This window comes from Urocampus carinirostris, chromosome 8 (assembly GCF_059441175.1).
Source record: "Urocampus carinirostris isolate Australia breed hairy pipefish chromosome 8, RoL_Ucar_1.0, whole genome shotgun sequence".
In the NCBI taxonomy this organism is placed as follows: Eukaryota; Metazoa; Chordata; class Actinopteri; order Syngnathiformes; family Syngnathidae; genus Urocampus; species Urocampus carinirostris.
In genome coordinates this window covers 40,027,481-40,041,142 of record NC_142356.1, presented here as the reverse complement: position 1 = coordinate 40,041,142, position 13,662 = coordinate 40,027,481, and the positions used below count along the sequence as shown (strand labels likewise).

Below are 13,662 nucleotides of genomic sequence, written 5' to 3'. Positions count from 1 at the left end.
ACAAAAGTGTACTCTGCTGGTCCCTACTTGCAGCAATATAGGATTGGGGATTTTCGCCACCCGAGTCCAGTTTACTATTGGTAGAAAGAACTGCAAGAATGAGCCACCAGGTGTCACAAAAAATATTCCCCCTGCGATGCACTGAGGTCGCAAAGTAAAAAGCGAGAAGTAACGAGTGATTCCAAAATATTTTCCAATTGAAAATGCATATACGCAATGGTGCCAGATCAACCCAAGAAAAAAAGAAATGCAGTTTTGAAATGTTGATTCTATTTATTAAGGGACGAAGAAATCTCGGCCTGTCTGCCTTCATGTGAAAAAGTAATTGTCCCGCCCTTGTTAAATCACAAAGTAACTGTGACTGACCACAGTTTTGCGAAAGTTAAGTTCAATTACACAGGCCACTCCCAGAATTAATTACTACCACCACTGTTGAATCAATAAATCGCTTAAATTCAATCTGTTAGACAAAGTGGAGTAAGGTACAACATCTAAAGAAAACGATTGACATGCCATGATCCAAAGATATTTTAGAAAAAATTAGAAAACAAGTGATTGAAATCTATCAGTCCGAGAAGGTCATAAAGCCATTTCCAAGGCAGTATGGCTCTAGCAAACCACTGTCAGAGCCATTTTCCACAAATGGAGAAAACTGGAAACAGTGGCAAATCTTCTCAGGAGTGGTCGACCAACTAAGATTACTGAAAGAGTGAGACGAAGGCTAGTTCAGGAGGTTACAAAAGAACCTCAAAAAAAATCCTAGCCTCAGTTAATGTCAGTGTTCATAACTCCACTTTAAGAAAGGATAATTGCTGTTTGGTTCAGGTGGCGATTAGATTTTCACATGGAGTCAGATTGGTGTTTTTTTCCCCTTAATAAATTGAATCAATATTTCAAAACTGCATTTTATACTTCCCTGGGTTGTCTCTATGTGATATTTAAAATGCTTTGATGATGTGAAAGAGAGATACATTTTGGAAAAAAAAAAAGAAGAGGGCAAATGCTTTTTCACGACAGTGTACTAATGTACTTTTGAGTGTCCCTGTTTTCTGCATTGGGATGTGCCCTGTTATCTCCATTGGTGGTCACTTCTAATCCGACACAAGCTTCCTCATAGGGCTGTTGTGGAGCCGGGCTGCTGCATAAATGTAAAAAATCACAGTAATACCACAAAAATTGACTTATTATATATTTATTCTAATATAAAAAGCTGCTACCTGTTTTTGTTCCGACATTTGAAAATATAGACGATGATGACGAGTGTCTCCAAAATCAAGAAGACAGCAACGATTATTGTGCCAATCCTCCACGGCTCCACACCCGATACTTTTGTTTCTGAACATAATGACAAAAAAGTACAGAAAAAGTACAAAAAAGGGTTAGGGTTATGGATCCATGACCCACTGGCAATACATATTGGGGTTATTTTATCATACATTTCACCAGGTATTGTTTTATGGATTTTGTCATGTATATCGTTGTACAATTCTTTGTTTATTTTGTCATGTACAGACGCTGCCCTACTTACAAACGTTTGTTTGTAAGTTGAATTTGTTTGAAAGTGGCTTCAGTGCTATATTTTGTATGTTTAAGATTTATATACCGTATTTTCCGCACTATAAGGCGCACCTAAAATCTTTTTTTTTTTAAGGCTGACTATGCGCCTTATAATCCGGTGCGCCTTATATATGGATCAATATTGTGCCGCGACAGGTCTCGCAATTTACGGTAAGCAGCCACCGACTCCATTTTTCGCGTAGATGAAGAAGTGCGTTGTGCATACTGGGAAATATTAAAAAACGATTCTCTTTTATCTGTGTGTTTGTATAAATACCCTGAAATGGCTCCTATTAAGAGACACGCTTACAACGCAGAGTTTAAACTCAAGGCGATCAGTCACGCAGTAGAACACGGAAATAGAGCAGCAGCAATTCGAACACTGCAGATGAAGAATTCGAGGCATTCGTAGATGAGGAGCTGATAGAGTGAGCTTTATGTTTTTCTTTTGTGTGTTTACGTTTTACATTTTGCAGTTATTATGTTATTGCTTTATTGTTATTGTTTTGCACTTGTTATTGTTTTTGCACATTACGAGTGTCACTATATTGCGTTTAATTTACCATAACAGTATCAGATGTTTTTTGCGTGTTGACTAAATGGAGGAAAAGTAAAATGTTATGCCTTGCTGTTGTTCTGGAAAGATGTTAAAGATGTGTCACGAAAATGCTTTACCTCAGAGAAAATAATAAAACAGCTGTTTATTCATTTTGGGAGTGAATGGAGTTGTGGAAAGCTTGTTTGTTATCTATTAATAAAGTTTGACTGACCTATCTGACTGTTTTGTTGACATTCCCTTTAGCGCGGCACCATGTAATGGTTGCATAACGTAACTACAGCCTCTACTATAGCGCCTTGTAATGCGGTGCGCCTTATGTATGGAAAAAGTTTTAAAATATATCATTCATTGAAGGTGCGCCTTATAACATGGTGCGCCCTATAGTGCGGAAAATATGGTAAGTATGTTTAAGGCTTGTATAAGTAACGTGTTGTTTTTGTAATAAAAAATAAACATTTCATTAAATAATATGCTCTATAAAGATCAATAAAGTTGAGTTTAACACATATTTTGGAAGGTGCACTTTAAGAGGTACTCCTCCATGGTAAAAAGTTGCAGAAAAAAAGCGTTCTAACCATTTTCTCAACTGCATCAAGCTTTCTTATTCCGTTTTATTTAAAATGAAACGGCTCGCCTCTTCTTTACACTTTACACCAACCATATTGATATTAAACAATAAGAACGTCAAAGTTCTTAGTGCGCTATAGATATAGTACATGTAGTATGTTTACACACGAACTAGGAAGTAGAAGCCGGATTTCTTCTTCGGAGTGGATGCTGGGTGACCTCTCACAGCGCCACCACACGTCGGTAGTGGCGGAAACAAGCACTACAGTAATTTCCTCTACTCGGACAAAGGTGCACACAATACAAAATCTAATTTACAAAATGTATTTTTTCGACATCCCCCCAAAAATGTTCCTATCTACCTTTTTACGTAAATCGAATAATCGTAAACAGGGGAGCGTCTGTATTTTGTCATGTATTTTGTTGTATATTTTGTCTTTTTTTGTCATGAATTATCTAAATTATTTTGTAAATTAATTTGTTGTGTATTTTCTCATTTATTTTGCGGTTCACTTGTCATGTATTTTGTCATTTATTTGTTGTGTAGTTTGTTGATAGCTTGGTACTGTATTTTATCATTTATCTGATCATGTATTGTTTTGTGTATTTTGTCATGTATTTTGTTGTTCCATTTTGTGTTTATTTTGTCAATTATTTTGTCATGTATTTCTGTATTATTTTTATTTAGCATTTTCTTTGTCGTGTATTTCTCATTTATTTTATGTATTTTGTCGGGTATTTCGCCGTGTACTTTGTCATTTATTTCTTATTGTTTATTTCATTCTGTATTTTGTATTTTTCATCTGTCGTGTATTTTATAATGCACTTTGTCACGTATTTTCTTATATACTTTGGGTACTTTAACATGTATTTTGTCATGTATTTTTTTCATATATTCCATCATGTATTTTGTCACAAATGTTATTATGTATTTTGTGTATTTTGTTGTGAATTTTGTCACAACAAAATGTTTTTTAAATAAAAAGGTGCCCGAGTTCTTTGAGCTTTTACCAATTGGTTGATCAGTGCTGAACAAATTAGCTACCAATAAAACAATAGGTGAAAAGTTCGTCCTTTTTGACATGCCCCCTCATTTGAAAAAAGTTTGATGTGACAAAAAGAATATCAAAATACATAGATATATGAAAAAAATCTATGTCACATATTTAGGTATTACGTGATTTATAAATATTTTCACTCATTTATATGGCATAGATTTGTCAGTATTTACTTATTTATACATTTATTTCTCCATATGGTCTTGGATCATAGGTGTGTAAAACAAAAAAAAAGAAAAATACTGCCATGAGTCTTCACCAGGATTTCCATTTCCATTTTCCTCCAGCTCTCCTCTGGCCTGAGGCGGAATCACGAGAACTTCCTTGGCAAAATATTTTCCCGTCGGTCGAGCCGGGTCAGACTCGCCGGCCAAAAGGTTACCGGTAGGCGCGAAGATCTCGTTTTTGCGGTCGTTCGCGGCGTTTTCCATAACCTCATCCTGGTTTGCCGGCATCTGCTCCATAGAGACTCCGGCATTGTCCTCGGGCACTAGGGCAGAGATCAGCGATATTTCTGGAATGGGGAGATTGGTATGTAACATAGAAATGAAAATGAAGCCCAGAGGTCGAAAGTTTGTTGAGTGTCTATGGATTGTGGAATAATGTAACGATGTCTCGGTAGATTGTTCCTTACTGCCGATGGCGTCTTTGCAGGACAGAAGACCCCTGGATAACGACATTAATCTGCTCTGAGGTTTCAAACGCAAAGATCAATTGACGTATAGCGGGGGATAGAAGCCAATGGTAATTAGTTTTGAGCCTCCAGTACCCCAGACAAAAACAATAAACAAAAAAATAGTATATAGTAAGTAATACTTTTGTGTAATAAACGTGTATGATTAAATAACAACATTAACATTATATTTTCTCAACTATAGTGCGCACCGGATTATAAGGCGCACACCCCAAAAAAATAGTCTTTTGTCATATATTTTTTATATGCAGTATAAGGCACATGGGTCTACAATACCATTGGAATTAAAGCTACAGTAAGAGCTACTGTATTTGTTAGTGTATAACCATTGCACGTTTTATACAATTTTTAAGCCAAGAGCAATTTTGTGTTAACAATAAGCGCAATGGCCCCCCAGTTTTATATGCATTTCTAAAAAAGCAATATTTCATTTTTTTAATATGGTGCTGCTATGTTATTATCAGATTAATTATTGGTAGTGGTTAAATAGACTCAGTCAACCACCAAAAAATGTCACGAGATAATCACATTGACCAAGCACTGGTAAACTGTTTTTTGAAAAAGGGTGTGGGCACCTCAGCTGTCTTAAAGGGGCACACTGGTGCCCGTATGCATCATGTTGTTAACCCCTAACTTACAGTGAATATAAATGAATAATGGATCAGTCAAAAAAATTCACTGACCATTAGCGCAAAAAAAATGTTTACAACGGGAGTCAACCCTGGATTACACTGATGAGGACACTGAAAACAAATCACATGGCCACTAGTGATATAGATGACATACAAAAAGGCATTCCATTTTATCACTTAACCGCCTGGTCATCAGGCACCAATGAGTATGAATCTATGGAAAGCTTTCTGCAACTGTCATTATTGCATTATTTTTACTCACAGTGTCAAAAACGAAAGGCAAGAAAATGGAGACAACAGAAAGTTGTCTTGAAAGATATGAAAAAATTCAAGAAAACAAAATAAGGGAAAACAACGAGGGAAAAATTATCTTAGGTGAATCTGATGATGAATTGGACTTTGCCTTTTAATATATCATCCGTACCACTGGTGGTCTAGTGATTAAGTGTTGGTGCTCTCGCCGCCGTACCGGGCTCGAATCTTGACACAGGATTCAAATTATAACTGTTGTTAAAACATCTCAGTATGTCCAACGTTGTAGATATCCTTGCTTTAAACACCCCCCTTTTTTAAAAAATATTGTTCATCGGTTACAGACATGCATTTTGGCAAGGGTAGCGATTTGGGTGCCTGCTTGTATTCCTTGCAAGTGTTGTTACCATGGATAGCATGTTTTTCAGATTCAGATTCAGATTCAGATTCAGATCTACTTTATTGTCATTCTAGTACACGTGTATACAGAACGAAATGTCGATGGATCTGACTCCCACAGTTTCCCTCAGTGTCCTTCAGTGTACAGATATAAATAAAGCTGTATTGCGTTATTTACCATAGTGCCGATAGTGCAAGAAGAGACGCTAACCAGATGTGCAAGATGGGCAGTCAGGTTAACAAGTCAGGTACACAGTACCATTATATTGTAAACAATAACACTGTAAGTAATAACACTGTAAGTAACAATAGTGCAGAGATCAAATGTGCAAGGAGTGGCAAGCTATAAAAAAAAAAAATGCTTCCCCTTCAGCATCACTGAAAGCCTTGGAGCCCATAGCAAACAAATATTCTGCAAAAAAAATATACTTTTGTTTTGCCAAAACGCAAAGTGTTTGCAAACCACGAGAGATTCTGAGCTGAATGGACAGAGAGATGGGCATAGTGGGAGGTGGTATAGCCACCAGTGTTTCTGTTTCTATGAAGCCGTGACTCAAACAAATAGCAAGCCAGCTTTCTATATGATGTAAATAAATAGCAGACTGACATCTTAGAGACGTATCACTACATATGCATAAACCTAGTAAAAATTTAATTTTATATGTTTTTGGACGCGCAAAATATTGTCTTTATGTGGTGTAATGGGGAAAATGCTAAAAAGCGGTTGGAAAAAAACACACCGTAACATGAACACGTTGTAAGGTGATGTTGTTGTATTCCGAGGGTATGCCAATGGTCTCTTAATTTTTCTGTGACCTTTATGTCAAGCTTGGATCATTTCTATAAGCCTTAATCTGAAAATCTCAAAAGGGCTGCCCAGACTACCATTACAACATCCCCTGGTCTGAAACCTATACATGGGCAAGGAAAAACTCACACACCTTAGCATGAGCTAAATTGAAAAACCTTGCGAAGGGATTGTTTGTACATGAGGTACTCAAAAGTGTCACAAACAGAACTCAGTGTCTCACCTGTGTCTTCAATGAGGTCATTGGAAGTCCGCGATGTAACGTCTTCCACTCCAGCTTGTTGCTCTCCTCCATCATCGACCAATACTTCATATTCTTCCTCAAAGTCTTGATGACTTTCAACCCCAATTAAGTCCACTTCTACACCCTCAATTTCAAAAGATTCCACTTCTTTCTGTACTTGACTTTTTTCTGGATCATATTGACTTTTCTGGTCCGTCTCTGTGTTGTTCTCTTGACTAACTACCTGCTCTTCTATTACCTCAAAGTCAGAATGCTGGTATGGCACCGTGATGTCCTTAAGTTGCACCTCAACTACAGGGGCATATTGCTCAATCTCTATTCGTTCAGTCACTAGACTTAGATCAGAGTTTAAAGCGGTTTTTGACTCCATATCAAAGTCCTGAAAATTTGAAGGTTTTTCAGTTTTAACTCCTTCATCTAACTTTACAACCTGCTCAATACTTGTCTCTCCTTCTCCATGGTGAGGCTTTTTCTCTACACCAGTTTCTTCTAAAACTGCCCCAACTTCTTGGCCGTTTTTTGTATTAACAAAACCAACAATAATATCATCAGTTCCTACACCAACTGTGGTATGTTCCTCGTTAACGGCTACTTTTTCTTCATTTCCTTCCCCGTCCTTCATCCTGTCAACCATTTCCATAGACATCTTGTTGTCTGGCTGAACCACAGCCTCCTCTGCTCCTTTTCGTTCAACAAACTCATCCCGATTCCCTTCTACTTGTCCCAGAGCAGCTTCCACCACCCTCTCCAGAAGTTCCTTTAAGACTTCCTCTGCTGTGCCACCTTCCACCTTTTCAGTAGCCTCCTGTACCGCTTGGTGCACCTCCTCTAGGGATGGTGGGACGACTACTGACCCAATCTCAACTGGACTCCAGTTTGGTTCCTGGGGTGAGGCTTTTGCATCTTCAAGAGTGACCATTGACAACTGGTATGAGGTTGTAAGACCTATGGACAACAAACATTTGTTTTAGAAGAGTCAGAAAGAGTGGTTCCATCTACTTTATTTAAAAGCTGGATATTTCACGTTCAGAAAGAAAAACCATGATGGATTAGTTTCAGCTTCAAGTGTTAATTACCAATAGACGGATAAGGGACTAGTAACCTGATAGTTAAGATGACACACCCGTTGCTAAAGCCAATCTGTAACAGGGTTTTTCACTTTCTGGACCTGAATTCTCCCCATTGCTATTATCTATCATTAGGACCAATAAGATAAAAAACTGAAATGATACTGTATGGAAGTTCTGTGATGTACATGAAAATATCCAGGCCAACCTACCGTGAAGAGGGACATAACTCTGTAACTCATTTATCTTAGAAACGAAAATATCGCGTTCAGGAAATAAAACCCTGACAGATTATCGGTTCTCCAATACGCAGCCAGCCAGCTTGTTAACCTGCTCGTTAAGACGACAAATCTGTGGCTAAAACAAATCTATGAGGGGGTTTTTATTTTCTCGACCTGAATTCTCCATCATTGCCTTTGTCTACCCTTGGGACCAATAAGATGAAAGTTAAAACGTTGGTTGCTGCATGAAAATAGCTAACATACACATCAAGATTCAGGCCAACCTACCATCAGATGTGCAGTGTTTTGTTAACAAAAGCATCAATAATCCTTTGAAAAAGAAGTACTCCATGGTTTCCAGGGTATTGTAGAGGAAGAAATGTACAAGCCTGGTCAGATGTTCTGAGGTTGTAGATTGGAAACCGGGACAGTGACTTAGGTTTGGACAGGCTGATGTTTGCACCGTAACCTGATTGGGTGGAAAGATGAGCACCACATTAAACCTACATGTGTCCGGGTGAAGAATGAGTTGGGCGGGTTGGAAGTAAGTAAATTCTCACCTCACTGTTAAATGTGTTGGGGACCCTGACACGGGTTGTGCTCTGCCGGGCAATTATAAGTGCACTGTGAGTTGTCTATGAGTGATGCTCGTCTTTGAGTGTACACAAACCTGATTGGTTCCCTCACGTTCCTGTGGGAATTAAATCAGTAAAACATTTTTTCTGTAATTTGGATGTGTTTAAAAATCCAATGTCCAATGTTTGTGTTGCTTGAGGCATTGCAAAAAAAATCCCTGGATGGGCTTTAGGGGAGCAGATTATTTGCATTAGAATCGAAGTTGGGAAGAAGGAGACTCCCATATGCTCTGATAGGAATGCCTCAGAAGAACAATCTGGAACAGATGTTTATGCAGTTTCTATGTCATTTCTGATAATGTCTGATGATGATGTGCTGTCTACTTGCCGTGTAGTTTTGTGAGAATATCACCTAGGATGAATACTTTGTCAATTGGGATGTTATTTGTTCGGCTGATTTTAGGCCTTAATTATGTCATAGTTTTGGCATAAACGGAGGGAAGTGTCCCCACCAATATTGAGCAATCATCGTTTTGTCTCCAACAAGACCATTTGATTAAAAAATGCGCTATGTCCCCGCCAATGCCAAGACGAAACCTAGGCCCTTACATACAGTATTTGCACACCATTTTGAGGTCTGACTTTTATGCACCACAAAATTATTTCTATTAATCAGTTTCACAAATTAATTGGTACTTCGCAGAATCACAGGGTCATTTCACAAGTTCCTTTCCACATGTGCGACCCCTTCTCAAGGCTTTCTAATTTTTATCCGGCAGAGTTTTTTTTTAGATGTAAATTTCAGTTCAGGGGATGTTGTAGTGGGTGCCTGTTTAACCCTTTGAAACCTTTAATAATTGAGAGCCATTCAAAAAAATGTGACTGGACTTTTAACCAACCAACTTCCTTCTGTTTCTTCAAGCTTATTGAATTAATTGTCTTCATTCCTAGTGACAAACAAAAAAACATATACACATGCCATTTGCAAGCAATACAATCAGCGGAATAAGTGACCTATTTATGGAAATTAAAATTATTTTATCAATGACATTTACCAAAATCCATGAAGTGCCATGCTTGTTTGCTTTCACTTCAAATCCGTACACCATTGTTGAGTTCTGTCTTTGGCTTGTCAGAAGCATGGGTTTACACTCTATATGGATGGATACAACTGTGGTATTTTCCTTGTGGTTGAAAAAAAAATGTAAACGGTCCAGAGAAATCAACCAATACGCATAAGACTTTTTACAGCAAGTAAGCCGGTGTTTGTGTGTATCACTCGTCTCTCTACTACAAGTCCACAGTGCTCTGTGGCATCAATATATCCTGGATGAAAGAAACTAATGCACACGAGAAAACCAATAAATTGTGCTACACTATTAATATGGGTGTTTATGGAACCGAAATGCCGCAAAAATTGAAATGTGTGTTGAATATGTGAGAGGACGGGTCAGTTAACATTCACAAGTCATGTTTGGAAGGTTTCTAAGGTTTCTAAAGTGTCCTATCAGTATCCAACCCTGCTTGAGGGTTAGGGTCAAGATGTATCAAGATCAAGTATATACTCATACACGGTTAGCATAAAAAGCAGTGTGGTGGAATTTTTCTGAAAGTTACAAAATTATGTTACGAAAAATATTTTGTTTCGGCCCCAAACAATGGAAGCATGATACACCAAGTTTTTTCTTTTTTGATTAACCTTCTGCGATGGGGGAATTTTTATTAGGTCTCATTCTAAAAGCCCAGTTTTGTTAACCCCTTAGATGTTTTGTGTCCTATTTTTGGATTGTCATACTTCTAACTTGAACTTTTAAAGAGAAAAAAATTAAAAATGTGATGTTCAAATGTAATCTTTGTTGTGTCTGAATATGTTGTGTATGTAGTAGGATTGTAATAGATTGTAAGACAGACACGGACCATACGACTCATAGACTGTTTACTCCACTCTTCATCGGTAGATCAAACAGAAGTTCAAGGATGCACATTAGTATACAGCGACACTGCAGGAAGGGGAGTGTATTACACAATACCACATATTCCCCTTTTGTTAGAATAGGACACAAACAGTAGTATAAGAATTCTACTCCATTATTGGCAACTAGAAATAACAAATAGAGTAGCATTAATCTGAAATAAGCAATAACTCTTTAGAAAACATACATTTCAATATTCATTACCAGATTAGAGGTAAATATTTATCAAAGGTAGGCAATATTGTAAGGAATTACACTGTCAATATCGGTAAGCAAAAAGTGTGTAAACCCTGTAAACGTAAGCAGACTGTATGAGGATCACAATCATAAACAAACATGACAATTTTTTAAAACAATGAACATTCTTCATGTCCTCGTTTGTATTCGATTGTGTAGTTAAAACACAGCAGGCGAGCAGACCAGCGAGCTATTCTCATGCCTGCACGTCCAAGGCCTTTGGTTGTGAGTAGAGTGGTCAAAGGGCTATGATCAGTCCGTAAAGTGAAGTGACGGCCCCAGAGATAAGTACGCCACTTTTCAGTCGCCCAGATGCATGCCAAAGCCTCTTTTTCAATTGTTGAGTAATTTCGCTCGCATGCAGTCAGCGTCCTGGAAGCAAATGCAATGGTCTGTTCTGTGTCACCTTTCATTTGTGTCAACACAGCACCGATGCCATAGTCTGACGCATCTGTTGTCACGACTGTTGGCAGGGAAGGGTCGAACACGGCGAGTGCAGAGATAGTAGTGATGATCTCCTTCACTTTGGAAAAGTTCGCTTGCGCCTCCTCAGACCAGTGGAATGTAGCAGACTGTCCGAGTAGAGCACAGAGAGGTTCCACAAGCATGGCGTAGTTGGGGATGAACTTTGAGTACCATGCAGATCGCAGGGATTGAGCGTCGTGTGGAGGGGGAGGTTCAACCACAGCCAGTACATGGCCAGGGTCTGGATGTAGACCAGAGGCAGGGATGAGATGACCAAGGAAGGACAACTCTGTTTTTCTGAAGTGGCATTTTGCAGCGTTGAGCTTCAGCCCACTCTCCTGTAAACGATGGAGAACAGCGTTCAATCTGGTGTCATGTATTTCAGGCATCTCCCCACTGACAATGATGTCGTCCAAATAGCACTACACACCCTTTTGACCAGCCAGGATCTAAGACTTCATGCGTTGGAAGGAACTGGGTGCTGAGGCCAGGCTGTAAGGCACTCGTGTGAAACGAAACAGTCCATCTTGCCTTTTAAACGCTGTAAGATCTCTGCTGCTTGGATGTAGCTGCACTTGGTGGTATGCATTTTGTAGGTCAATCGTGGAAAACATTGTAGCGCCATGGAGCTCAGTGAACACCTCCTCAATGTGTGGCAGCGGGTGACTGTCGATCACCACAGCCTTGTTTGGTTCACGTAAGTCCACACACACACGAAGATCACCTGTTTTCTTGCTCACGACCACCAGAGGCGACACCCAGGCAGACGCGTCCACTCTCTCGATGATGCCATCAGTTTCCAGTTTCGTCAGCTCCTGCGACACCTTGTCACGCACGGCATATGGGAGTCTGCATGGCTTTTGCTGGACTGGAGGCACGTCTGCACGCACTTTAACTTTGTGTATAAAACCTGTAGCAACGCCTAAAGCATTTGTAGTGTTGACGGTGTGACTCATCTCCGATGCAGCAGGTGTTGCAATCTGCCCATCTTGTATGTGAAGGCGAAGCGCAGTAAACAGGTCCATTCCCAGTAGTGGTGTACCGTCAGGAACTATGTAGAAGTCAGTATGTGCACTCTGGTTGCAGTATGTAGCAGTAAGTTGAAGACAGCCCAACACTGGAATTGGCTTCTTCATGTAGGTCACCAGGCGACCAGTAGGCTTTGAGAGAGGCACGTGCATGATTGAATGTCTGTAAATGCTCTCTGGCAGAAATGAGACTGCTGAACCAGTGTCCACAAGCAGGTCAGTAGTAAGTGACTGTTCATCATTCGCATGGAGAGCAACTGTACACGTAAGGCGCTTTGAGACTGCAGCTGTAGGGGCTACATGACACACAGTAAGGTCTGGGACAGTAACTTCTCTCACTAATTGCGTAGGGACTGCGCTGCGGCACACTTTATCAAAATGTCCCATTTTTCCACATTGGTTGCATTTTTAGCAGGGCATTTGGGGTCATTTGCTAGATGAGAGTTGGAGCCACAACGGTAGCAGGTTTTGTGTTGAGAAGAGCGCTGTGTATGTGTGTTGCTCTGATGCCTTTTGTTCGCACCGTCAGCTCTCGGTTGCACGAGCTTCACAGGGGCGTCGGGCACGTGCACAGGAGCAATAGCCTTCCCTTCTGCCATAGCGGATTCGATTTGTGTAGCAATAGTGATCGCTTTGTCTAGTTTTAAGTCCATTTCCAACAGCAAGCGTTCTCTGATCCTCGAAGAGGACGTCTTCTCAATGAATTAATCCCCAATCATACCATCAGCAAACGTGCCAAAGTCAGAGTTAGTAACTAAGTCCCTCAATGCGGCAATAGACTGAACAGTGGTCTCCCCAGGTCTCTGGGCACGCTGACGGAACTTGCTCCGCTCAGCCAGGACATTCACCTTCGGTACAAAGAAAGTTTTACGCGCATCACAGGCGGATTTGTAAGAAGTGCCAGTGTCGGGAAGGGAAAGGAAAATTCTCTGCTCTTCTGTGCCTAAACAGTGCAGCAGTAGTGCGTGTTTTCATTTGACCAGCATGTCGTTTGCAGTCAATGCTAGCAGGTAATTTTCAAACATCTGAATCCACGTGGTGTACAACATCGTAGGCTCACCCGGGGTTTCAAGCAAAGCAGGGGGTTGTGAGATTCCGATACAAGTCATCCTCGTCGCCAATATGTTGTGTATGCAGTAGGATTGTAATAGATTGTAAGACAAACACGGACCATACGACTCATAGACTGTGTACTCCACTCTTCATCGGTAGATCAAACACAAGTTCAAGGCTGCACATTAGTATACAGCGACACCGCAGGAAGGGGAGTGTATTACACAATACCACTGTTGAAGAAATATAGGTCGAGAATTCGTCTCGTACGCG

The 13,662-nt window shown here is 39.9% G+C and overlaps 1 protein-coding gene across 1 annotated transcript; it reads right to left on the bottom strand.

The window, feature by feature from the left end:
* Window positions 1-1,008: 1,008 nt before the first annotated feature.
* On the bottom strand, window positions 1,009-8,410 carry LOC148361879 (uncharacterized). Its single transcript, XM_088342944.1, has 5 exons — window positions 8,347-8,410; window positions 6,750-7,715; window positions 4,001-4,255; window positions 1,218-1,335; window positions 1,009-1,138 (listed from the first exon to the last, which is right to left on the bottom strand). Exons 1-5 carry the CDS (start codon window positions 8,408-8,410, stop codon window positions 1,009-1,011), a joined length of 1,533 nt encoding a protein of 510 aa, XP_088199070.1.
* Window positions 8,411-13,662: the final 5,252 nt, after the last annotated feature.

What these genes read in the sequence shown, in the direction of transcription:
- LOC148361879 (XM_088342944.1), bottom strand. Translation starts at nt 8,410, where the DNA reads ATGGAGTACTTCTTTTTCAAAGGATTATTGATGCTTTTGTTAACAAAA. An exon ending in AAAACACTGCACATCTGATG is followed by an intron (nt 7,716 to 8,346) that starts GTAGGTTGGCCT and finishes TGTTGTCCATAG; the next exon opens with GTCTTACAACCTCATACCAG. An exon ending in TGACCTCATTGAAGACACAG is followed by an intron (nt 4,256 to 6,749) that starts GTGAGACACTGA and finishes TCCCCATTCCAG; the next exon opens with AAATATCGCTGATCTCTGCC.